The sequence below is a fragment of the Lepisosteus platostomus genome, chromosome 24 (assembly GCF_059453375.1).
Source record: "Lepisosteus platostomus isolate fLepPlt1 chromosome 24, fLepPlt1.hap1, whole genome shotgun sequence".
NCBI lineage: Eukaryota > Metazoa > Chordata > Actinopteri > Semionotiformes > Lepisosteidae > Lepisosteus > Lepisosteus platostomus.
The window spans coordinates 16,591,321-16,616,658 of record NC_142634.1 but is presented as its reverse complement, the minus strand read 5'-3'; the positions used below and the strand labels follow the sequence as shown (position 1 = coordinate 16,616,658).

The 25,338-nt window shown below is 43.8% G+C and overlaps 1 protein-coding gene and 1 long non-coding RNA gene across 4 annotated transcripts in view; both read left to right on the top strand.

Annotated features, from left to right (window-relative positions):
• Positions 1–15,725, top strand: part of naa25 (N-alpha-acetyltransferase 25, NatB auxiliary subunit) — a 30,168-nt gene extending 14,443 nt beyond the window's left edge. Inside the window, exons 12-24 of one of the 2 annotated variants that reach the window (XM_088617700.1) lie at positions 1,206–1,413; positions 1,676–1,765; positions 2,589–2,769; positions 2,962–3,061; positions 3,299–3,450; positions 4,018–4,143; positions 4,891–5,134; positions 5,999–6,122; positions 6,738–6,803; positions 7,720–7,817; positions 8,880–8,990; positions 10,154–10,300; positions 15,257–15,725. In XM_088617700.1, coding sequence (XP_088473826.1) covers positions 1,206–1,413; positions 1,676–1,765; positions 2,589–2,769; positions 2,962–3,061; positions 3,299–3,450; positions 4,018–4,143; positions 4,891–5,134; positions 5,999–6,122; positions 6,738–6,803; positions 7,720–7,817; positions 8,880–8,990; positions 10,154–10,300; positions 15,257–15,379 — 1,770 coding nt within the window. In that variant the 3' untranslated portion in view covers positions 15,380–15,725. The other variant, XM_088617701.1, reaches the window with a different exon arrangement.
• A 1,956-nt stretch (positions 15,726–17,681) lies between these two features.
• LOC148641788 (uncharacterized) lies at positions 17,682–20,679 on the top strand. Of its 2 annotated transcripts, XR_015929810.1 has the most exons (4): positions 17,682–18,290; positions 19,740–19,820; positions 20,119–20,196; positions 20,492–20,679. It is a non-coding gene; the product is annotated as an uncharacterized LOC148641788 (long non-coding RNA). The 2 variants fall into 2 exon arrangements; XR_015929811.1 differs by lacking the exon at positions 20,119–20,196 and having other exon boundaries at positions 17,682–19,820.
• The last annotated feature ends 4,659 nt before the right edge of the window (positions 20,680–25,338 follow it).

Here is a 25,338-nt window from a genome sequence, read left to right as displayed (position 1 = left end):
TCTCCTGTTTCACTCGTGTTTTTAGCTCCATTTTGTAAGAATAAGTGAAGAGGCAGCTAGTCAAAATCAGTCCCTGGAATGCCATAGCCTCAAAACACCTGCATTTCCACCCTGTTACTTTTTAGTTGAAGTGTTTCACTCGGATATCAAAATGTTCTTGATTTTTCTCCGGATTTGTGGAGGCTCTGCTGGAGATCAGGCAGAACTGCCTGGTCTGCACTTGAAAAGTCAACCCTCTTCTCATTTCCCAGAACCTGTATTCTGCTCCCACAACGGCTCAAGGAGCCAGTCCGTTCTGTTGGAATTATTGTTCTAATTCATTGGGTTTTCAGGAGTTGACAGCCAAGGGTTAAGTTAACAACCTTGGCCTGACTGTGGCTAATTCTAAGAAGATTGGTTAAGATGTTAAAACCTCCTTTGTTGGAGGTGTTTCAGATGTAGTTGGGGCCTGGAGTTTGCCTAACTGAGGACGTTGTTATTGAGCCAAGGCTGGGGCAGTATCCCTTAGAATGGACCCAATCATTGCTGATGGGTTAGTTCCTGCTTGAAATACACGCTGGTCTGTGGGAGACGTTCATACTCGGGGGCATCTTTAATGACGACAGCCTCCACTTGTTTCGGGATCTGAGGGAGAGGTGCTCCTTTGGTTTTTTCGTTTTATTGTGTTTAAGGGCCCTTCAGGTCTTTATGGTGTCACGCGATACTGCTTTTATACTCTGGCCAATCGAATTGTTTCAACCGTCACTTCAGGGGGTCTAATCTCTTCTCTCCTCTCATCTCCCAGTCTCTTCTGTGGGACAGAGACCTGGGCACACAGCATGGCTCGGGTGCGGTACTTTAATTTTCAGCAAAAACATAGCAGGCTGGAACAGTAAAAAAAAGTACAGATGTACTGCCACCCTCTTTTTTCTTTTGTGTGAGCACCTGTTGTCTATTTTTAGGTGTTTTTGTAGTTTTGTTCTGCAGGATTAAAAAATGCTCAACAAGCAGTGCTGTGCTGATGATGGATTTTGAGGTCTGAGGTTCAACCGAGTCCAGAGTCCTCAGACCTTATCAGGATTTATGTCCGCTTGCAGCTGGTACCACCACCACGGAGGTGGCTGAATGAGAGACAGAAGAATACGTCAGCCTTCGCGGTTGTGTTTTTTAGTTGAAATACAGCACTGGGTAACTCTTTCCCCGTGGTTTCTCCTCCCTTTCCCCAGTTCATAAACAGGCTGATGGAGACGGTCCCTCTCTCGACACCACCAGAGGGCAGTGTGGCGCTGCCTGCAGACATCAAAGCCTTGCAGAGGCACCTGTGTGTGCTCCAGCTGGCCCACTCGCTGGGCCTGCATCACAGCCTGGACATGCAGCACAGCATTGACCTGATCAACGAGCTGAAGACCAGATACCGCCACGGGCTGGAGTTTGGTAAGCCGATGCCTATTTTGGGCAGAAATGCTTTTAATATTATTAGTTGTCATTGGCTTTTCACAAGACAAGAGTTATAATTCTAAATCTGGGATTTATAAGGAAATGCTAGTAGGTTGTCAGAGTTCTGATGTTCACAGGTAGCTGGGGAGGGTGTGATCAAGACTTCCATCACCAACGTTTCTTTCACTTCGGAGCTGGAGGATCCTCCTTCGTTTGTTAGCACAAGCACTGAACACGCCTCTCTTGTCCTTTGGCTCAGGAAAGTCCTGCTTGAAGACAGAGCTGCAGTTCTCTGACATGTACTGTCTGCTGGCCGCCCATGTGTACGTCGACCTGTGGAAGGAGACTGGTGAGCTGTCGATTCTCTCCAGAGCAGCAGACTCGCACGGTCAGCTGTCTGCTTGACCCGAGGTGACCCAGCGTGTGTCAGGATGTATCCTCTGTGCACAGTCTTTTTACTGCCGAAATTTGATGATAGCATAATGGAAACAAAAACAGTTTTGTACTTTGAAGTGCATTTTGATTTCGTCATCTTAGAACAAAAAACGTGCCTGATCATCTTCTAAAATACATCATGGGCTTAAAAGCTGTTCATGTAGGTAGCTGTGTCAGCATGCGTAGGCTGCAAAAGAACAGGTAAAGGTTTAATCCACGCTGAAAAGAGATGATGTTTTGGCTCTGGAGCCGCCTTCAGGTGCAATTGAAGAGGGCTCCACAGTTGAAATGTTGTGTCTTAAAAGCTGTGGTACTTAACCGATCAAACAGTCCCTTTATTTTGTGAAATGCTAAAACTTTTCACTATTTTCCTGACTGGAGAAGTGCTTAAGTTTTCCACTAACCAGTTCAGATGAGCTGGAAGTGATGCATTAAAGCCATCAGTTAAGCGTTATTTGCCAGTCCCAGGATTTTCTGTAACATTCTGTTTGTGTTTACTTGAGCAGTAAAGGGGAAATCTTTCACATTTTCACAGAAAGACTGCTCTCTTGGGTTATCTTTAGGCAGCTGTCTTCAGTGTGAGGTTTGCGAATCTGGCTCTGTGAGATCTTTATCGAGCTCTCGGACCGTTAGGGCCGACGTGGGCCCTGTCCAGACACAGACCCGGAAGTGTTCGGTGCGTGCAGGAAGCAGGCGTGTGGCCTGAGTGAGGGTTTGTCCCGTGTGTCTCGCCGCAGGGGAAGAATGGCTGCTCTGGAGCTGTCTGGGCCTGCTGGAGGAAGGCCTGGCCCACAGCCCTTCCAACGCCCAGTTCAAGCTGCTGCTCATCCTCCTCTTCTGCCAGCTGGGGGCATTCGAACCCGTGGTCGACCTCTACTCCAGCCTGGACGCCAAGCACATACAGCATGACACCATAGGGTGAGGGCGGGGGTGCAGTCTCCACGACCTCCTGCAGTGGAGGAAATGTAAACTGGTTTTTAGCTCGTCTGTGCCACGGCTCCACAACAGGGGCTCCTTCTTCCTGTGCCGTGGGGGCGCGGGAGAGAGTTCGCCGCAAGGGGCTGTGTGGAGTTCGCCTTGCTGATCCCCTCCTCCCTCTTTCTGCTGCAGGTACCTGCTGACCCGCTATGCAGAGTCATTGGGCCAGTTTGCTGCTGCTTCCCAGTCTTGCAATTTCTCACTCAGGTTTTTCCATTCGAACCAGAAAGATGTAAGTGTTTCTCTAACAGCGGCAGGCTGTGTTAATACAAACAAAGCTGCTCACAGAGTCCAGGCTCTAGGAGTCTGCCAGATGTGTTCACCAGTTAGCTGTGAACTGCCAGACAGGCTTGTTTGTAAGCATTCTTCTTGTTGTTGAGTGTATGAGTTCATCTAGAGACGCAGAGCATCTGTTGAATCAATTTTTTCTACTTGATTGTATCTCTTTGATTTTGTTTTGTTTTTTTAGACCTCAGAATATATCATTCAAGCTTATAAGTATGGTGCATTTGAGAAAATCCCTGAGTTCATTGCCTTCCGCAACAGACTGAACCGCTCGCTGCATTTCGCTCAAGTTCGCACTGAAAGGATGCTTTTAGACCTTTTCCTCGAAGCAAATATGTAAGTCTTCAGTGTTTTTCGCCTATATTATAGCATTTTCTGATTTGCCCTTTCAAATACATTATGAAAAGTAAATATTGCATTCTAAGAGCTGTTATAGAGCTTAAGGGTTATTGCCCTAACCTGCAAAGTTTTTAGGTGTCCTTTTGTTTGTATGATGTGGCCCAGAAGTTTTGAGGATGTTTTTCTGTCTGTTTGAATTATTGATTTTGTGTCTGGGTGCACAGAATCAGTGATGGCTAAGTGGGTTAAGACATTCGATTCTCATTCCTTTCAGCTCTGGCACAGAAAACTTCAAACCAAACTTAACATCAGCCAATGCAGTCTTTAGATCCTAAGACCATCCTGCCTCAAAGTCTAAGTATCAGTCTGTTAGGTTACTGTTCTTGTCTAAGTACAGCATTGTTAGTGTGGGCTCAAGTCCCAGGTGTGTGCGTGGCCATTGCTAGGTTGTGAGGGACTAGCGTTCCCTCTGGGCAGGAGTTTTGTTCTTGCAGTTCATGTTAGGTCGTTAGGATTCTGCTGGATTTTAACCTTTTCAACCTGTGAGTCTGCTCTGATCCGCAGATCATCAAGCCTAGAGGAGAATGTCAAGTCCATGGGCCTGTGTCCTGAGGAGGAGGACATTCCCTGGGCTGATATGAGGGACAATCGGGATTTGACAGTTCTGACCAGCTGGGATCCAAAGGACCGGTATGAGTATTCTTTTCCTAAAGTCTGATTCTAAAAAACGCATGTACTGTTCTGTGGGCAGGACCCTGGAGAGATAAGTACCATTCCTGACCTTGGCCACCTGATGTATTGAAGTCTTAAGGAGAGCTTCAGGAGCATGAGACAAACTCCATTTGTTTCCCTGGCCTGTAAGGTCCCCAGATGTCTGTCCTGTTGAAGACCGTTGTGTCCAACAGAACATACAGTTTGGCTTCATGACTCACTTCACCTCAAGGCTAGAGATGGTGTTGTGCTGCAACTTTCAAAACCTTGTGGATTGCATGCCACATCCCGTTCAGTGTGTTTTTACTGATCACGGAGAATGGACAGGCTATCTTGTTAGTGGTGATGGAGTCCTAATAATTTAGGCCAGTGAGTTTATGACATGAATGGAATGAAACTTCACTCCTGCCTCTGGACCAAAGCCTGATTCATAGACCTATTGGAAGTGTACCATCAAGTGTACAGTAGCACTGCAGGGAAGAGCTCTGGGCTCGGTGTCCCGCTGCCCGGACCCTCACGGGGACGGTGGGCTCGGTGTCCCGCTGCCCGGACCCTCACGGGGACGGTGGGCTCGGTGTCCCGCTGCCCGGACCCTCACGGGGACGGTGGGCTCGGTGTCCCGCTGCCCGGACCCTCACGGGGACGGTGGGCTCGGTGTGCCGCAGGCCTCGCTCTGGGTCGGGCCTCGCCGGGCCGGTGACGGAGTGGGCTGGTGTTGTTTCCCAGGCAGCTGTCTGAGGAGCATCGGCGGCTCTCCCTGGAAGAGGAGGCGCTGTGGCTCCGCGTCCGGGCCCTGACCCTGCGCCTGGTGGGCTCCCTCGCCGCCCTCAGCCCCCCCGTCGCGCCCAGGAACTCGGAGAAGACGGCGGAGAACGGGGTGGCCTCCAAGCCGGACACGCTGCGCTCGCTGCTGAAGCAGCTGGAGACGGCGCTGGAGACGGGGAGGGCCTTCACGGAGAGGAACGTCCAGGTACCGCCCGCCGGCTCTCCGACGGCGTCTCTCACACGGAAGAGGCAGAAGCACGCCCCTTGCTGTTTGGGGATGTGCTGTTGTCTTAGAGCGCAGACGGAGCTTTTCAAAGGCAGAAATGATACGACCTGCCGCACACAACACAGGGATCGGGAACGGCTTCACCCTCATGAACCTTGTTCACTTTCTTCACGAGGCCGCGTGTCTTTTTACACACGTTAGACTGGCATCCAGCGGTGCTGTGAAGGTTAACTCCATACACTGCTGCAAACTGTAACGGCCGGAGGGTTAAAACCGTTCACCGTTCTTTAGTATAACTTCCAGTTTGTGTTTTTTGATAACGAAAGAACAGTGTTTGCCATGGGACCAGCTGCAATGAAAACATACGGTTTCAGATGTAAGCTGCAGTAAATGGATCAACGTTTTTCTTATCAACCAAAGTTCTAAACCAACATTTTTAAAGGAAAATCCTGTCAACAGATGTACATGTGGTTTGTGTTCCATAAACATGCAATTGCTGTTCTTGCTATGGGGATTTACTGTTTGTTAATTCTGTTAAGGTGCAGCATAATGGCCTGAAAAAAACACGTTGCAAATGTTTGGCACTCATCCGTTTGGTCCGTTACCCCGTCCTGCAGTTCTGATTCTGTCTGGAGGATGATGAGATCAGGATACTGCTTTAGCAAACAGGAGAAAAGACGCAGGGTTGCTCTCTGAAAGAGGCGATCGCGTCGGACAGAACGCGTGGTGCTGTAGGTCGATCCCGCTGCTCGACCGGGACCCCGCTGGCTTGTTGTGAAGCCCCGAGAGACGCCTGCCCTTGCTGAAGCGAGCCCTGCCTGTGTGTGTGTGTGCCCCCCGCAGTACCCGTTCCTGGGGCCTCCCGCCACGCGCCTGTCTCCTGCCCTCGCCAGCGGGAGCTGTCAGTGCCAGGCCAGCGCTTTCCACCTGGTCAGTGACCTCCAGGACCTGGACTCCCACGGCTTGGGTAAAGCTCATCTTCTGTGGCCCGTTCTCGCTGGAAGTCATGTTTGTAGCTCTGGGCTGCTTGGATCATTTTCGACCCCCCACGTGAACAGACCGTTTCCTTAGTTGCGATCTGTATTTTTTTTTATCAAAAGAGGTGGCGTGGCGGCGCAGTGGGTAGCATTGCCGCCTCGCAGCGCTGGGGCCCAGGGTCCAGTTCCAGACCTGGGGCGCTGTCTGTGTGGAGCTTGCGTGTTCCCCCCCCCCTGGGGTGCTTCAGTTTCTGCTCATTTGTATTTGTGACTTTCCAAATTAAAGTTCCTACAGTAGAACAAGTGTATCTGGTTGTGAGAGGATTGTCATTAGACTGTGTGTAAGTGTGGCTATAACTGTATTTTAAACGTTTGACCAAAATAATGCATTTCCTAGTGAGAACGCTCCAGAGACAGTGTAACAGTGGCTGCAGTAATAACAGTGTAGAGGTGTCATGTGAATTGATTTTTAAACAGATCAATTCAGTCCTCTTGTATCTGGGTGTATAGGGTTAGGAGGGTCTCTAATTACACGTAAGAACGGTTGATTCCGTTTTTAATTTTACAGATCAGTACAAATCCATCTCTCTCCTTGTTTCTTTCAGAAGACACAACAGAGGTCCAAACGAGAATAGGGAACAGCTTTAAATCTTTAATAGCACAGCTAAGAGGTAAGGGTGGAAAACTATCTCTACTGAATCTTCAGACTTGGTTTCTAAGGTTTTTCATCCCACTCATCATGTTTCAGCACCTGTTTCAGATGCATCAGCTGTGATAGTTTTCTTTGTAGGATTTTTTTAGACAATAAACTACTGCATATGCATTGGCCAACAGATATCATGTGCTGCCGCTCACTTTCTCATTTTTATCACCCATCATTAAGAACTTTTCTCTTCTTTTTCAAAATGAGTTTTTTCTTCACAGACAGGTTTTTTTATATAAGATAGTGGTCTGGTCTTCAGTAGGACTACAGGAGTCTGAGTCTTGCTCATTCTCATTTAAAGTCAAAAGAATTGGAGACACAGGAGCATTGGTTTGGCGCCAACAGCCTCGTTTTTGACAAAAGTGAAAACAGGCCCACAGAGTCCCCGAGTCAGTGTTAAAAGACTCGCATTGCTGCCCTCACTGTCAGTCACTGAGATATCGTTGAATATGCAGTTGGGGAATTACACAGTGAGTTGTGTGAAAGAAGTGGCAATAACTATTAATAATAATTAAATGTAGTTATTAAACGTATTTAGTGGCACTCAATTTATATGAAATAATTAAACCACAGTTTTCGGTGCTGGAGGTTAAAGTTTCTCCGGTAACTAGCTCGCTAAAATACAGGCATTGCAGCCTTTCCCTTCCTCAAGGCCAGACAGATTAGACAAATACTCCAATTTATCATGACTCTCTGCCACATTTTGTAAGCAACAGGAACTTAACCTCACTGAACCTCAGCTTTGCAAAAAAAACTTTCTACTTGTTGTACATAAGCAATGTTTTCTGTGTGAAATGTAGTTTTTTATCCAAATAGAATTCATGAAAGTTTTATAAGTGTTTACGTTCAGAATGTTAAGTTGTTCTGTTGTTTTTCTTTTTCAGAGTTACTTAGTAAATGCAAAGGTGATCTACTGGACGTTAAAGACTGTCAGTGTAAAACCAAGCCGATACTTTTAGAAAACTTAGTGTTCTTTGTAGAGGTGAGTTTTCTTGATCACCCTAGATATTAGACTAAAAGGGTTTGAATGCATCTTTGAACATTTTCTTTGGATATTCTCACCTGCTGGTTAAGGGAATTTCAGAACTTGAAACCAATTACGAACAAGAAAAATAAAGCTAAATTTCTTCTGTCAGCAAGACAAATCAAGGGAAGGAATACTGTTCATAATTATTAACTTTTAAATACAGTAATGTGGAGCGGATCATTTGTATGTAGCCGAATCTTCAGCAGAAATCGTCTAGATCTTTTTTTATTAGAAACATGATGCCCTTTTTAAACAATCAAGCAGTGCTTAACTTACAGAGCCTTGTAAAAGTATTCAGACCCTTGCGCAGTTTTCATGTTGTGTTGCTGTAAAGTTTTCAGTCATGACACTTTGAAGCAGCAGTATTTATGTACACAACTACTTGACAAATTCAAATCATAAAACAAAAATAAAGAGCTAAATACTGTGAAAGAAAAATGAAAAGGTCATGACTGAATAACAAGGGTTCAAACCCTTTGCTGTAGCAGAGCTTCATTTAATTAAGGTGCACAAAATGACCTGAACAAACCACACTTTTAATTGAGTGGCCTCTGTGTGTGCAGGGGCTCACTCACTGGATTTGTCTTGTGATCAAGACTGTTGCACAGCTGATTTGAAAGTTGTGGTTTACAGCCTTCAGCTCTGATTCGTCTTCCATCCTAAACCCCGTCAGACCAGGCTGACTTCTTGTAAAAATTGAATGAACAGTTGTAAAAATACAATACTCTCGTTTAAACTGGAAGTTTGCTAGGGTATACATGTAGTTTATTCGAGTCTAAGATTGCCATAAGATTTACAATATTGGGCTTGGTAATGATTGGTAGACAATGTGACCTTTATGTAAAAAAAATTAAGGATAATTTGTTTTGTGGCGCCTGTTTTTTTTCCATTAATCATTAGTAGGATGGACTGTGTGGTGACTGGGTGTACTGTACTGTGCCTTTGGAAATTCCTGTCCTTACAGTGTTTCTGTGGTCAAGTGCTCCAGGTTTGACACAGCCTGTTTCTGCTCCCCAGACCGTCTGCGTTGTCCTGTGGGTTTCCAGTTACTGTGGTAGTGTTCTGCGACCTCTGAAGGCCAGTTTACAGAAGAAGAAGAAGAAGAAAAAGGACACCAACACAACCACAGTAAGGTCCTAAGCTGTCTTTGAGGGAGCTGATTGCTCTGAACACCTGTTGTTGATCAGTGGTGTAAGATGTGTGCTTTTGATAACTCTTGCAGCGTATAGATTACGTCAGCTAGTTGCTTCGGAATATTGCTTTGGAAAAATCAAGAAGCCCCTTTGAATCAAGAGATTTGATGTGGAGAACAGCTCTCCTGCATGAGAAATCTAAGATGAGGGATTATGTAATGGAGCATGAGAGGCATAGCTAGCAGGCCTGCATTTCAGCTGCTCCACCAATATTAACACTTCAGCCTGAAACGGCTTCCATTTCCCCTGCTGTTGTAACGGAGCACGGAGCAATAGCCAGGAAGGCATTCATTGCACAACAAGCACTGAAGCAGAAAATGTGGCAATCATGCTTCCTTTCTTTAGTAGAAAATGGTGAATTTTAATAGGTACCCACCCAGTTTGGAGTTGCCAGGTGTGTCTGTACCCACACAGAAGCAGGCAGGACCAGCAGATGGCTCAGTTATTCTTATTCTCCCAGTCAGCTAGTTAGGAATGTAGTGGCATCGGTTCACTCTGTGATTACAGAGTTGTCTGTGTCCGTTTCCTGGAGGAGCACAGACTGAAGTGTCTGCTGTTTGGAACATTTTTGCTCGCTGACCGCAGGGCTTCACACTAAAATTCGAAAGAAGAAAAAAAATGGCAAGACCCCTGGTTTGAGCTGAAGAAAGCGTCAGATAAGTGGGACCCATTCGAAGCTCAAAAGGGCATCTTATTAAACACCTATATTTATTTATTTTCACGCAATAGGATGTAGAGATGTCATAACTGGTCTCGTCTGCCTCCTGGCTTTAAGTCTCTGGATTTGATTCTGGGCTGGGGACCCATCTGTGGGCAGTTTGTGTGTTCTCATAGGTTGTGCTCTGAACTTCTCCCACAATCCAAAAACATGCTGGCTTGGTTCATCGGTGTCTGTTAATCGCCCCTGTATGCCCTGCAATGGAATGGCATTCAGCCCTGTGCCCTGGAATGGATGCCAGTAAAATGCCCTTTTTTGTTCTCTTTTATTTGATCATTTTTGAACAAGGTTCACATTCCGGTGTGCAGGGCAAGCTTGGCTTGTAGATGCGGCACTAGGCTTGCATACTGGTTTTGTCAAACTCGTTTTGTCATCCCCAGCCTGCGGTGTTCAGTGGCTACCAGGAGTACACTGCGGCCCTGCAGGCCCTGCTGTCTGAGGCCCTGGATCACGTCAAGGGCCTGGAGGCCTGTGTGCTGGCAGTGAAGCTGGAGGGCCTGTCTCTGGAGGAGCACTCACTCTCGGAGGTACAGTAGGCCTCACCCGCCACCGCCAGCGTAATAAGAGAACCCCTTCTCACAGTTCTGTAGTTTGGGGAATGTCCAAAAGGAAGTGAAATGATTTCCTCTTTTGTGCATAATCCATACACTTGCTGGCCAGAATATTAATACCCCCCCCCCCCCCACCACCAAGTAATGCATTTGACCTCTGCAAGGGGAAAGAACAGCTCAGACAGGAAGTGGCCGTGCTTCTGCAGGGCTGTACTGCGTGCAGGCGATGATGAGAGGGATAGAGTGTGGGTTCGACATGAGCAGTTCTAAGGATGTCATGCAGACCACGATGAACATGGGAACATAGCCTCTTTTCATGTCAAAGAAAGGAAAATACGGACTGGGGAATTTTGAATAAGTGACTACACGATCAACATGGCTATTTTGAAAGGCTAATGCCTGTTAATGCTACGTCTAAATGCACCGTAGCTGATGAAGAACAGTGTTGTCCCCGTTTCACTTTATATTTAAAATGTTTCTCATTGAGAGTGCCCTTAAAATATGAAGCTGGAAATGTATGGATATGACACGATGTTATGATTAAATCCGAAAAAGGACAGCACTTCTCTTCATTAAATTAGGTCCTCTTATACAAAGTGTCTTTGAAAACATACAGGCGTAGTGCGGTTTTCATGACTTTTGGTAACCCTGAGACGCTGTTCATTTTTATGTAAGTTTGTAAATTGTCAGTGTAGTGGGCAATAGTGAATAAAGCTGTTAGAGAAATGAATGAGCGGATGGATAATCAGCTTGGCTAGTGACTAGAACCCTTGAGACGTCTTCGAAAATAGTTTTCACACAATCCTTTAAGAATCTGAGTGTTTAGGGCTCCTAACAGAAGAAAGATGGGGCCCCCCTCTTCCTCAGGCCCGTTCTTATTTTCTGACGCGCTCCTCCAACATGCTCGCTGGCGCTGCCCGGCACATTCTGCCCCCCCTTGGGCAGTCCTGCTCACAGCCAGCCCTGAACCAGCAGCGTCAGGACTGCACTTCGAAATCTTAAGGGGGACTGGGGGGGTGGGGTGGGTAGGTGTTTTAAATATTCATGTTTCTTTAAAAGAAGTTACGTGTCCTGCCGGTAATGTTTACTGCCGGTAATGTCACGCGGTAAACACACACAAGCTTCAGATCCACGCCTCTCTTGCTTGGCCTGCTCCCAGTGCGCCCCTGGAAAGTCCACAGGATGGGAGTGCAGGACTTTCCATCGCGCTGTGCAGGGGGGTTCGTACCCTATAATGAAGCCTTCACGAGCAGATCTCACTGGTGACTGTACTCGCCCCCACCAGAGGGAACACGTTTTTATTTGAATTTGTTTGGTTAGTGGGGGGGAAACCCCATGTTTGTTTTACCCAGCCCATAGCAGCATGAAGAAACTGCTAGCCAAACTCTGCGTGCAGAAACCCAGATGTCGCCCGTAGTGTGACTCTGCAGTTCGTTACCGATGTCCTGGAGGTGTTACACTCCCGCTTTCCGGCTTTCTGCAGGACCGACTGGGGGTTTCTTGTCATGCGAGACGAGCGGTGTTTGGAGTCGAGGTGTGGCGTGTCTGCCACACTTCAGCCGGGCAGTCAGATCACAGGGGGGGTCGATGTGTCAGGTGTGTTTCTCATGCGCAGAGAGAGCAGGGAGAGCGAATGACTTCCATGCCTTTAGGTGCCTTTACTAGAAAGATTTTTTTTTTTTCACATTCAGGGTGTCTCTTGTTCATGCTTTTAAAAGTGGACATACACATTTTGTTTCTGTAAAGATATAATTAAAGATTAAAGATATTAAAGATAGGTTTTTAAATTACACTCATGCAGTTAACTCTTGCATGAACTCTTGCAAATAGTTTTTCTAGTCAATTAACTGATATCCAGATTCCAATAGTTAGGTCTGTGATTTAAAAAACTTTACTTATTTAAATTATGGACTAAATTAGTTACAGTATTATAATTGTGGGAGGTGACATTAAAATCTCAAAACGTCCTAGAAAATGTCACAGTCATGCAAATGCAAAAATTTATTTAACTAATGACTGAAAACAGTGACAGTAATGAGTGAATGTGAAATGTAATGACTGAAAACAAGAAGCAGACTAAAGAGTGGGAGGAGTGTAGTCACATACAAAATGAAAATGCTTTTCGCAGAATTACTGCGATTTTAAAAAGCTCATGAGTTTGCACGAGAATCCTTGCTTATACTGGAATAATATGGCTTTTAAACCTGTTCTCTTTGTGCACTTCAGAAAAAGCAAGATTGTATTATAAAAATACTATTAAAAATCCAAGAAATAGTATTAAAAAAAAACACACAAGAAGGATGATGTGTTTGTGTCAAGAAGCTCACCTGAAGGAGGCTCCAAAGCTGAAATGTTGTCTTTGTTCCTTACCTTTCAGCAGAGAATACACCTTTACCTGCTGCTTTGCAGCCTCCCTCGCGAACATCTTGAGCAAGAGGTTGATTTGGGAATGTGTTATCAACTGAAATTCAGATTGGGAGGGAAAAGAGGTGCCGTCACTGATGAGAACAACTTGTATGTCGAGGCCAAGACTACAGTTTTCATGAGAATGGAGAACATACATTTGGATAATGAAATATTAGAGTTGCATGTTTTAATATATTAGGTGTTGTGAAGTGTCGCATGTTAAAACGTTCGGGCAGTTGGGAGTCAATTCCAACACATTCCCTGTGCCGTGTTCAAACAGCTCCGACCAGTTTGACTTCATTGTCTGTGAGGGAGATGGAGCGCAAGAGTCTCTGTGACCGCCATCCTCTCGCATGTCTCCATGGAACTTGAAACTGAAATAGTTTTCATGAATTGGAGAGCCTGTGACGAGGCAGGCATCTCGGTGTCTACAGGGCACGCGAGGCTCGATGATCTCGAGACACAGCTGGGCTAGCCTGATCGAGTAGCCTGGGTGATTAAAAGCACTATCAGAACTACACAGTTCCTTCAGTTGCATGGTTTTATGTATTAAGTTCCTTTCGATAAATATGATCATCACTTGCACTTTATACATTACATTTTATACAGTGTCTGCAATGAAATTTCATATTTCAAAAAGTACGTCACTGTCCTGGAGTTGGCCCAAAGAAGGCCAGCAGTATTCATTCCTGGCCTTTGCTGGAAGGCCTGGCTGGCAGGTTAAAGCTGTAGAATTTGCTTATTGTTGAAGAAAGGAACCTTAGATCAGACTTGATTGAAGTAATCCTCATCAGATCACTTTATTAGCCCTATACAATTTCTTGCATTAGGAATTTGACTTTACGCAAACCCCAGCTTGCTCTCCATGAGACACACAGACAGGGAGAGAAGCTGGGGGTCAGAGCGCAGGGTCAGCCATTTATACGGCGCCCCTGGAGCAGCTGGGGTTCAGGGCCTTGCTCAGGGGCCCCAACGGAGTAGGATTCCTCTGCCGGCCACGGGATTTGAACCGGCAACCTTCCAGCCACAGGCGCAGATCAGAGCCATAAACGCTGACAAAGTCAAATCGGTGTACTTCTTCAAAATCAACAGTGAAACACAAACCAGAATACAAGTGGAAACTGAAGAGAGAGCTTTTAAAACTAAAAACAGGATGCAGTTTTTTACTTAGAGGGTTGTTGAAACCGATATCCTGGCATCTTTCAAGTAACATCTAAATAACTTTGTCAGAAAAGAAATGACTACATATTGTTTAACAGTAATAACTCTCAAAAGAGAGATCACTGGTTTGATTGATCACTTGCAGATAAGGAAAATGCAGCACTACTTTGAAATCTTGGTGTGCTCACGTTTTGGGTGTGACTTCAACATGCACAACATCTGATCACCGTCAAGAATGTTTTGTACAAAGTAGTCCTTCAAAAGGCTCTGATGGCACCAAGGTGATAAGGTGGCACATTTTCTTCAGACTGGTTACTTGGTTGTTGGTGTGCCCTTCTTTGAGGCGGAGGCCTCTTGCATCAGCAAGCTGACTTTGAGTTACAAATTCTGAATTGTCAAGGTTATGTTTTTGGTCTGTAGCCTAAGTATAACATAATTCTGGTAAAGACCTCAAAGTGCACAGTGGAATTAAACATAAAAAACCTCAAAAATAATGTTTTACTCACAGTGAGAACATTTTAAAATTTTCATTATTGCTTAATGACAAGAGGATTTAAATTGAAACTAAGGTACAAAAGCAGCCCTGTGAAATCACAGAAGTTCCTGTTTTCTGGTCTGCTGTGGCTGATTTGGAGGTTTTCTTTCTTCCAGGTAGTTTTACAGATTACAGCCTGGATAAGGGAACTTGCTTTTTAAAGTTGTCTAGCTGGTCTCAGTATACTCCAAGATGAGATCATGTCAGTAAAATTTTTCAGTATTAAAACTCTGTTTACATCCATTTTACATTTGGTTGAGCCTTCTTGCTGGTACTAGAGTAAATTCTAATTCATCAAATTTTTCATTTGCGATTTTTTTTTTTTACCCTTTATTCTCCTGGAGTATGCATTTTGGTGTACTCGTACACTTCAAATTGTCAAAAAGATTACTGGGTTAATTGATGGCAATCAAGTGTTTAATAAAATCTCATTGTTAAATCCTCCAGCCCTGTTCACACAGGAATCTCCCTTGAAATTCGCAATCAACAGCGTCAACCTGCCACGCTAAGTTGAATTGATTGCATCGTTGAAAGAGCGAGGGTGTTGAAATGTGGTTTGTCCTGTCAAGTGGCGGGTAGCACAGAGACGCTGTGGTATGACGACGTGACTGTAAGTCTCATTGATCTGCTGTAGGAAGCACAATTCTTTTACACTTCTCCAGGCGTCTGTACAAGAGTCCGGGAATAATTCTAAATTATTTTTATGTTTAGCGCATCTAACATCAGATAATGTCGTATATATCAGGATGAACAGCAAAGAGAAGTGATGTGCATCATCACGTCACACACCGGACCTTAGCCCCCGCACGCTGTCGGTGTTTTCTCTCCAGGACGAGCGGAAGTTTACGAAGACGGTGATGGAGAAGGTGCAGAGCAGCTACCTGCGCTCCCTGCAGGAGGTGGGCGAGCTCCTGAAGAAGAGAGCCGACTGCCTGAAGAGCCTGAAGATCTGACGGGAGGGGACTCCCCCGGCTCCTGCCTGCAGAATCCACAACTTCCTGCCGACGCGCATGAAGGACTTAGAATCTCGAGTGAAGAAAGAAATCGGTGTTTTTAGAATAACTGCTCAGATAAATTATTGTACATAGACCACAGAGAGAGAAAAAAAACTACAACTCCTTAACGGGAAATTCACCTTTTGTTTCCTTTTATATACATACTCATGAGCGTATAGAAACACTTCCTCTGCTATCTTATACCCAGCAACACTCGGGCTGGAAGTCAAATACAGCTAGAAGCTCTAATGTATAGTCCTATATGTAGCGTAACTCTTTAATAAAAGAGAGCAAAGAGCCTGTACGAATTGTGGTGTTTAATTTATTGAGATTCTTTATAGAGACGAGGGAAATCTGCGTTTTTACAGAGCTTGCAGGAATTTACGCTGGGCTGGCCACAGCAGTCATCCTGAAGTTTGCAATGTTTCCAGCACACGGCAAAAAAATGGAGGCAGTCTTTCTTCATTTTGTTTTAAGTTGCATAGTTAAGTAGCAAGCAGCAGGGCATGTAAAATAATTGAGAGCACAAACTAAAACAAAACAGAGTTTAAACAGGCGGTTGTTTTTAACCAGGTGCTGCAGCTCTAAGCAATCAGTTCTCCTAGGTAACTCCAGCCCTTCAAACTCCAAGCTTTTCCTGTTTTGCTGCTTATGAGGACTTGCATTTCCCTCTGATTAGAGCAGCGTCGCGGTCACCTGCAGAGCAATGTCACGTTTCTTATCTCAAACAGGTTTTAGCAACTAGAATTCTTCATTTTAATGTACAGTAAAAATTAGATGGAAAAAAACTGCAAGCCGTTAAGAAAGCTGTTAACATATTTTGTATGTATATTCACTGGCTTCAGCGAGATACCCTAATCGGAAGATTGAAGTATCGTCTTGCACAGATGTTCTGAGGGAAACTTTTAAGGGGGAAATACCATGTTTGTAATTGTGCATTTTTATTTATATCTCCACTAGTAAAGAAGAGCCTCCTGCATTTTATCATGAAAAGACAAAAGTAAACCTGTTATGACCTAATAGGTCACATTTATTAATGAACAAAACTTAATCTTACAGATGGCACAGTGTGATTGTTTTCTTGTTTCCATGTATACAGTATGATAGTCATTGTGGAGTTCTCTCAAAGAAAATGTGAATCTCTTCAGCTCTTGGTAGCTGTTTGCAAACTGAAGTCTGATTTCAGTGGATGTAACTTGTTAGAAACTTGAGGCTGTTTCCAGAGCCAGTGTTTGGGTAAAGCAGTTTTCAAAACATCCTCTGGTCTGATTCAAAGCTTAGGTGGTTTCCTGTGTGCCTGAATCCAGCAGAACCATTGTGAGAAAAGTCACTGTATGGTTCCAAAAGCAAATCCCATTTCTCTTCCGAGTGTACCGAATAGCCACTTTAAAATGTAGCTCTGCCAGCTGTTGGAATGCAATCATGCTGGTATAGAACAGATCTTTTTAAACCCACTTCTGGTAATGTGCTGGGAAATAGAACTAGCCAATTCTGACTTCTACTGCTGTTCATAAGGACCTCTGCGACTTAAAAAGAACTTCTGGATGTTTTTTCCTTTTTATTGTATCCGCCCTGCAGTCAAGAATTAAATTCTGCTTTGTTTTAACTTTACAGCTAAGCTAAAAAAATATTTTTAATTTGAGACAGGGGTTATTGGGTGAGGGGTTGTATTTACATTTGTGCATTTATCCCTTCTTAATGACTGAATAAGAATGAAACACTCTCTGGAAATAGATTGCAATAGTCTAGGCAAGCTTTTATGGGCGCTCAGATTTAGAGCAGGTGCGTAATCCAATGGAAATTGTATTTAAAGAAAACAGAATGGTTGACAATCTTTGTAATTTTGTCATCTGGTCTGAATACATTTTGTTAGAAACACTGGAATGTTGAAAAGAGTTTTTTTTTTAAATAAAACCCTTTGGAGAAAAAGAACATTTGTGTGACACGTTTTCAATGACATGAGTTATCACATATTTATGTTCATTTTCCATGGCCAGTGCAGTTATTTCTTCATGGAGTTTGAAGTGAGGCTCTTCACGTTCCCTGAAGTGGCCGGCGTCTCTCTTGTTTTTGTATTGTTTTAAAACATGTTGGGAATGCCCCCCTCCGCCCTGCCATTTGGAATCTGCCCTTGTCAAATTCATGCAGCTGTGCTGAAAAAGCCACAAGAGGGCTGTGCACAGTTTTCTCCTAGAGACATGCTTTTCATCTGCGCAGAGTCAGCTGTGCTTCCCCCAGATCCGTGTCCCAGAGTGAACTATGCTGGTTTCATTTTTTCTTCTCTGTCTTAACTGAGGCTGCTGGTTGACTCTGATTAGAATTAGGTTCGTGCTGGAAAGCTGGATTCTTAACTAAGGAGCATCATGGTGGCGGGGCAGCTGGTACTGCTGCCTCCCAGCTCTTGGGACCCTTCCCAGTGCTTATCCATGCTTATACACATGGATAAATGTGTATTGTAGGCTTCTGTTAAGGTACAAAAATTGTAGTTTTCGCAACTGAGCTCAGCCCACGTAACGTACTGTATCACCACGCAGCACTGATTGCTCTTGTTCCTATGTCTCTGTTCTCTACCGGTACTTCGGATTACAAAACGAGCAAATATTGGTTTTTCGTATTAATGCTGTGCTTGTGCTTACTGCTGGTACATTTTTTGGAGGGGTGCTGGTCTCCACACTCCCCGCACTGACCCGAGAGTGGGCGCAGTTCATGATGACCACTGGCACGTACAGTATATATCGCAAGCCTGACCTCCAGCCCAGAGCGACCGGTGAGAGACTGAGGAAAGCATTAGCGTACAGGGGGGTGAGAGGGACTTCACCTCTTTCAGGCAAAAACAAATAACTACTGATCACACTCTCCAGGATGTCAGGTACGTTATGCTTTACTTAGCCAAAAGGCTATTGTTTCTCTTGTCTCCAAGAAAATATCAACCCCAAAACCCCGATTCTACATCATTAGCAGCAGCTTCACTACTTTTTAATGGAAACAAACATCGAACGCACCTCTCAATCATCGTTGTTTCTTGCACTCAGTGTGGCAGTAATGTATTCCTCCGTCTCTTCCAAAATAAATAACAGCCTACAGTAGACACAAATACATAAATTGTGCTAACAACCAGATTAAAAAACATTATGAATGTTTATGTCACATTGTGTAAAACATTATGTAAAGTTGAAGTATGAAGTTGAATGTAATTTTTAACATTAAAAAATTAGGAAGGTGTACAAATAGCAGTACTAATAATATGTAACATATGCAAAAATGTATTTGCAGCGGTCATGCCTTAGTTCTTCAGTTGTAAATGAGTTCTGCTTTAGAAGGAAGTGGTACAGATCAGTTTCCAGCAAAGCAGTTTCTGGTCTCAGTTTTATAGTAGTATACATTTATTTTAACTAGTTTCGTAGTTAGTTCCTTTGGATTGAATTTTTCTGTATGTTGTTATTTTGAAGGGTTTTTCCAATGTGTGATATACATGGTCAGTCTCTCACCAAATCAAGTGTAGCTCTTTATTCGGTGTTTCATCTGCTCTAAAACTGGTAGGAATTAGTAGTTTTCAAACACTTTTATAAATGATTTAAGGATATTTTCCTGATTTTACAGCCCAGTATTGCTATAACTTGTTTCTAAGAGATATAACATCATGGAAATGGTTTACAAAAATGTCCAAAAGTCCTGTGCAGTCTGAGCCATTTAATGATTATTGGTGTTAATCATCTACAGTACATGTGTTGTCGCCTCCTTTCTTAATATTTAGATTTTATTCCACTCATACTTTGACAACTTTGAACTTGTATCCTATTGTTTCTGCCCTTAACAGTGCTGATGATTTCAAGATAAGCTTAGTTAATTTTACTTAAAATTAGCAGCCTTTTCGTAGCTGAAACTCATTTAAAACATTAATTAAATTATTCGTTCAGATAGGACTCCAGCTAGACTTAAAACCAGTCTGACAATGGACTGAAGCAAAGGCCCAGGGTTGGGAAAGTGCAGTAAATACCCAAGTATTATATATAGTGTGTATTTAAAATTGAGTCAAGGAGGTACTTCTTTATACAAAGTGTTGTGGGAGTATAGAACAAGCTATCCAGTCATACTGTTGAAGCGGATACCCTAGTTTCTTTCAAAAAACAGCTGAATGAGGTTCTTGGGCCGAAGAACCTGCAATGGCCTCCTTAGATTTGAAACTCCTTAGGTTAAGTCTGTTTTTAAAGTATGAAACTGTTCATGAAAAACGTGAGTATAATAAGTCTTTGAGAAGCTTCTTACAGAGCGCAAGGGGAGACGTTTCAACAGCTTCTGCTTAGTTCACATCCCACAGAACTCAAGGATCTCAACTAATGTCCGAAAGGTGATGCAGAGTGAAAGAACTGGGAACTTGAAGCAGGAACCAGCCATCCTGGTAATGAACCTTTTTGTCTATAATCACCAGACCATATGTCATGTAATTTATATGTCACAGACAATTTGTATTTTTTGTTATGTACTCCATCCATCCATTTTCTTTACAATAACAGCAAAAGACAAAACTTCGCCATTTCTAGTAAAGTTCTGCTTTTATGTAGGTTCTTTGAAACAGACTCAATCTAAATTGAGATGTTTCTGTTTGGCCCAAATAATAGCTAAAGCTAATCCATACTTACTAATATTTATAGGAAACTGAATTGTTCAATCAGCTAATCATGGCTGTGCCTCGTTAGCAGGGAGAAATCTTACAACTACAGGCAGAGCCATGCTTACTGTACAGGGGGTCTGAGAGGACTACAGGAGGATGTCAGGTAAGCACATAATTTGTGCTTTAAAACCTGATTCTGAACATCTCATCCTCAATCAATGTTCTGTGTTTAAGGGACAATTGCAAAGGCAATATTTGCTCCAATTCTTCCTCCCTTTCCAAATGAACAGTTTTTCCACACCTTTTGATTCTGCTGAGTCAATGAAAAGTGCAATGGAACCTGCAGTTCATTCAGCCTCCAGAGACGCTCCTGATTGTTCAAATACCTCTCGCGACGCAGTACGTGATGCTGCCAAGCGAAACACATGGGATGGTCAGTTATAATGTTTGTTTTCCAGGGTTACATGGGCAGGATCACCAGAAGTGTTCTGAGAAAGAGGTGGCTTTCGGAGGCAGATTGCCGTCTCTCCGGCTGGAGGAAGGTTAATGAATGACAGCATGCCTAACATCTATTGTGCCTCTGTCCCATAATTCCACTGTGCCAGACTCTGGTCTCCCATGGCAACAACATTAAAAAAAAACTAAAGACCCAAGGTTAATTCTAAAAGTGACTTTAGAATTTAAATTAATAAAGATACTAAAATCATTTGCTATTACTTTTAGAAAGATCATTATTATGAGAAAGAATTGCTAAAAAATAAATAAGGCTGGTTTGGGGATGTCATTTTTATACAATGATCATAGTTTCCCCTTGTTTTTTAGTGTTTTGTTTTTTCAACCACATTGCAAAGCAGTGAAAGCCTTATTTTTTTTTAAGGAAAAGGAGGATACTCTTTCAGGAAAGAAACAAAGGAAATGCCAAACCCAAAGGACTCCCAGGGCTTACAAAGGAAATGAAAAATAAACTGCAATCTTCAGCTGGACTAAATTAAATCTAAACCCCACTCTCAGCTATGTCGGGAACCAGTCTTGACTTGGCCTTGTGTCGTGCTGGTTGTGATTATTCAGAACCCCAGAGCGTCTAGCTGACCAGGCAGTGAAAGCACAGAATATAGCTGTGACCTCTGGTTGGCCACTCACATCTTCAGCCCTGTATCTAAGGGCAGGGCAACACTGAAGTTTAAAACTCACATGCCATTTTCTGACCCAGATATTGGTATTGCTGTCCTGTTCTCCAAACTACGCCCTCTTTCATGCAGAAGGTACTTCCTTTGCAATTTCACTGTGAAACTTTCACTTTGTGGAACTTGCACGTACTGTAGCAGGGTACTTTCCTATTCTTGGACAAGAGCCACAGACTACAGTCACAGCAGCTGGCAAGTTATATAACGGTCTTTGAATCTTTGCCAGCATTTTGTTTTTGCTGTGATAAATAAGGTGTAAGTTAAGGGTGAATTTGCAGAGTTTTGAAGATGGTAGTATTGGAAAGGACGTCTAGGCCTGGTGTGTCCAGTCTTGGTCCTGTCTCATTAAGGCAACCGCACCAGAAGAGCAGGAAGAAGCTGTTCATGCTGTCCAGTTAAACCAGTAACCTGCTCGATGACACCAGCTGGTTCAAGTGGTAATCCCAGCTTTCCAATCAAATTCCAGGACAGGAAAATTACATAACAGCATCTCCACATATTGCTGAATTCATACAAGATTTTGTTAATCAAGTTTAGCAAAAAAAAACCTCCAAAAGCTTCAGATTGTGAGTTAAGCACAGATGATTTTTTTTAAGTACAGTGAGGATAACACACACATTGCATTACAGTGGCGTCAATGTCATAAGGCCTAATGTACATTCAGAGGCTCTGTTTAAGGACAGTTAAAGTCGAAGAGCTCTTGACAGCTTGAACATTGTTTCAAGACAACCTTGCGCTGAGTTAAGAATGTGTCTTAAGTATTGCCTGTAGCATCTACTGTTTTTATTGTATACGTCCTCCCCCCGTTCTGGCAATGAAGAGGTTTCTTGCTTCTGTTGCCTACGTGCAGCAGCTTGCACTTTCCTCCTGGTTTGTACTTGCATCCTGCTCTTGAAAGGTGAAGTGACTGGAAATCAAAAATATAGCGGGGGGAAGGAACAGTGGAATTAAATTGAAACAAAAGCATTCCGCCTCCAGAGGTACCGATTAAGTGTTGGTTCTCTGTTGTAAGGATTTAGGCAACATAAACTTCCTTTTTTGAACTAGAGGCTGATTACATTACTACGCTGCTGCTATTTGTTCTACTGTTGATATCATTTTTTAACTTAATGGACGTCCCCTCCTCCTTCCCTTTTCTAACCGCCTCATCCAATACAGAGACGGGGATAGAGCCTGTCCCTGTACACCCTGGGCACCTATATTGAATAAAGCAATTAGAATGGATGGATGATTTTTTGGGGGGGAGTGTTGTCACTGGAGTCCTGTCTTTACTGAATCATTTGTCCTAGCCAATTAGAACTTCAGAAGATATTTATTTTTGCAAGTAATGTGACTGTACATTGTCCTGCTAACAGTACTGATGACCCAACAAGACTAGTATCAATACATTGGTACCATAGGTACCTGTGAACCACAGTGTCTCCGTAAACAGTGCAAGAAAACATTAAATATTTTTCTGTTTTGGCTCACACTAGAGAAGGGTCATTACCGTTTATCCGTCAAGGAGAGGCAGAGCCTGAGCTGTGCAAGACGAAGGCCTGCAGGCGGTGTAGCTCTAGTGGAAGGGTGTGGCCTACCGTGTCAAGAGATGTGCTGACACTTCTTTATCTGCCACCTCCGACAACCCTAAAGGCTCTCTTTAGGGAACTGTTGTTCATTTGTTTTGGCATTGAGCACCTTCGCAGTTCAGTATATATGTGCTCCGATGTGTCTGCTTCACATGCACGTGACATTTGCACTTCCCCTTTTCTCACTGCAGGGCTCTCGGAGTGGTTTCATTAAAGACACCAGACATTTCTGACCAATGTGAAACGCAGCTTTTGGGCCAATGGTCAAATTAGCTGCACCAGGCTGAAGGAGTGCTGTTTTTTGTTAATGGTTTCTGAAGGCTACATTTCATGAATGCAGTCATGTAATTGGGTGCAATGAGTCAAAGGTCTGCTTTATATTTGTACATTTTTGGCTATTTGGAATGTTGTTTGCTACTCCCCAATTGTCTCATGTCTTACCTATTGAATAGGATGACACTGTAATTGGGACAGAAGGCTTCAAGACTACAAGTCTTTTCCTAATCCATTGTAGTCTTAGTGACTGAACAATCATGTCCATAGTGGTACAGCAGGTGACCCCTGTAGGTGTGGAGACTCATTATTAAGAAATATTATTTTCATGAAGCTGAAAACTCGGCATGTGATTTGGGTTTAGATGAGTACCTGGCAAACTGCTGGAGAGACATGACTCATCAAGGAGTTGGCCCAGTTATCTGAAAATTCGCGCCTGTAGCCATTAGGCATTGTAATAGCAGGCTGCTCCCTGCCATGTCTTTTAAGCTCTCGTTTGGCAGATAAAGCTTTTAGACTTTCCCATCTGCCAAACATTCACATTTGTTTTGAATTATGAGTGGGAGGGGAAACAGATTTAATTTGGACCAGTTTAGTTCCTTGGATTGTGAACTCAGAAATGTAGGGGAATAGCAGACCCTGAAGCAGAGTTTCCTTCAGCAGTTTAACTCTGCAGTCTCTTGCAAGACACCTGTCCACACCTGTCAGGATTTTCTCCATCTGGGTTTGTGTCCGTCTGCTGCAAAACGTCTGTGTTGACAAAGATGCCCTTTGTGTGCTTTGACAATGCATGTTGCCGCTCAGAAAAGAGGTCTTCTTTGGAATTGTTACAAACATAGTAGCCATATCACCCTGCAACTCACAACTGGCAACCCACTGAAGCTAAGCAGGTGTGAGCCTGGTCAGTACCTGGATGAGAGACCTCCTGGGAAAAACTAAGGTTGCTGCTGGAAGAGGTGTTAGTGGGGCCAGCAGGGGGCGCTCACCCTGCGGTCCATGTGGGTCCTAATGCCCCAGTGTAGTGACGGGGACACTATACTGTAAACAGGCGCCGTCCTTCGGATGAGACGTAAAACCGAGGTCCTGACTCTCTGTGGTCATTAAAAATCCCAGGGTGTTTCTCGAAAAGAGTAGGGGTGTTACCCCGGCATCCTGGCCAAATTTCCCCATCGGCTGTTATCAATCATGGCCTCCTAACAATCCCCCTCTGTGAATTGGCTTCATTACTCTGCTCTCCTCCCCACTGATAGCTGATGTGTGGTGAGCGTTCTGGCGCACTATGGCTGCCGTCGCATCATCCAGGTGGGGCTGCACACTGGTGGTGGTGGAGGGGAGTCCCCATTACCTGTAAAGCGCTTTGAGTGGAGTGTCCAGAAAAAGCGCTATATAAGTGTAAGCAATTATTATTATTATAAACATGACAGCTTATTAGCAACCAGTCACTGGCCAGAGACGCCCATCACACCCCCTGACCAGGACACTAGCTGGACCAGAGGAACATGCAGTTCAATCCCACATTCTACTGTACCTCCTTCTTCAAAACCTCAGCCAAGACCAGTCATCCATTCTCTACTGGAATGTCTTCTCTGAACATCTCAGAAACAAACACTGCCCTTTCCTCACATTGTCCCAGCTGAGTAGCATTTGCTGCTGATAACATCTGCCCGTGAGCTCCACTGCATTCGTGAGGATGAAAATTATCTGGTACCTGTTTGAATGGTATTTGCTATCATGGTAGGGAAATTCTTTGGGTCAGGTAGCATTGGATTTGTAACTGGTCATTAGATCTGTTTCTGAACCAAATTATCTACCGTCTTTTTCTGCAGCTGTGCTGTGTATAATTATCCTCTCCCTGCCAAGCACACTAATTCACCTGACAAGCCTGTCATGATCACAGCCTCTTCACCTGTGCTGCTTGATATGATTTGTCACTTGAATTATAACAGAGCTCTCAGCCGAGCCAACGAAAACTTGTTTTACCAGTGAGCTGCACTGAGTGTATTTTCTGAACTGAGGTTCATTCCCTCATACTCACCTTTTCTAAAATAATATTAGGCCTCACAGTATCACAACCAGATGTGGATGATTTGTAGTGAATCTCTGCCACTGCTTCTTAGGTTAAGTATCCCAGCACAAATATGCTTCTGAAACAGGGTAAATTGCGTATTATATACTTCCCATTTATGTATGCTTACTTGTTTGAAATGTTAACAAATTTAAATTATTTCCTTTGACTGAAATCTCTGTCCTTAAAACAGAGATGCTACAGTATATGTTATG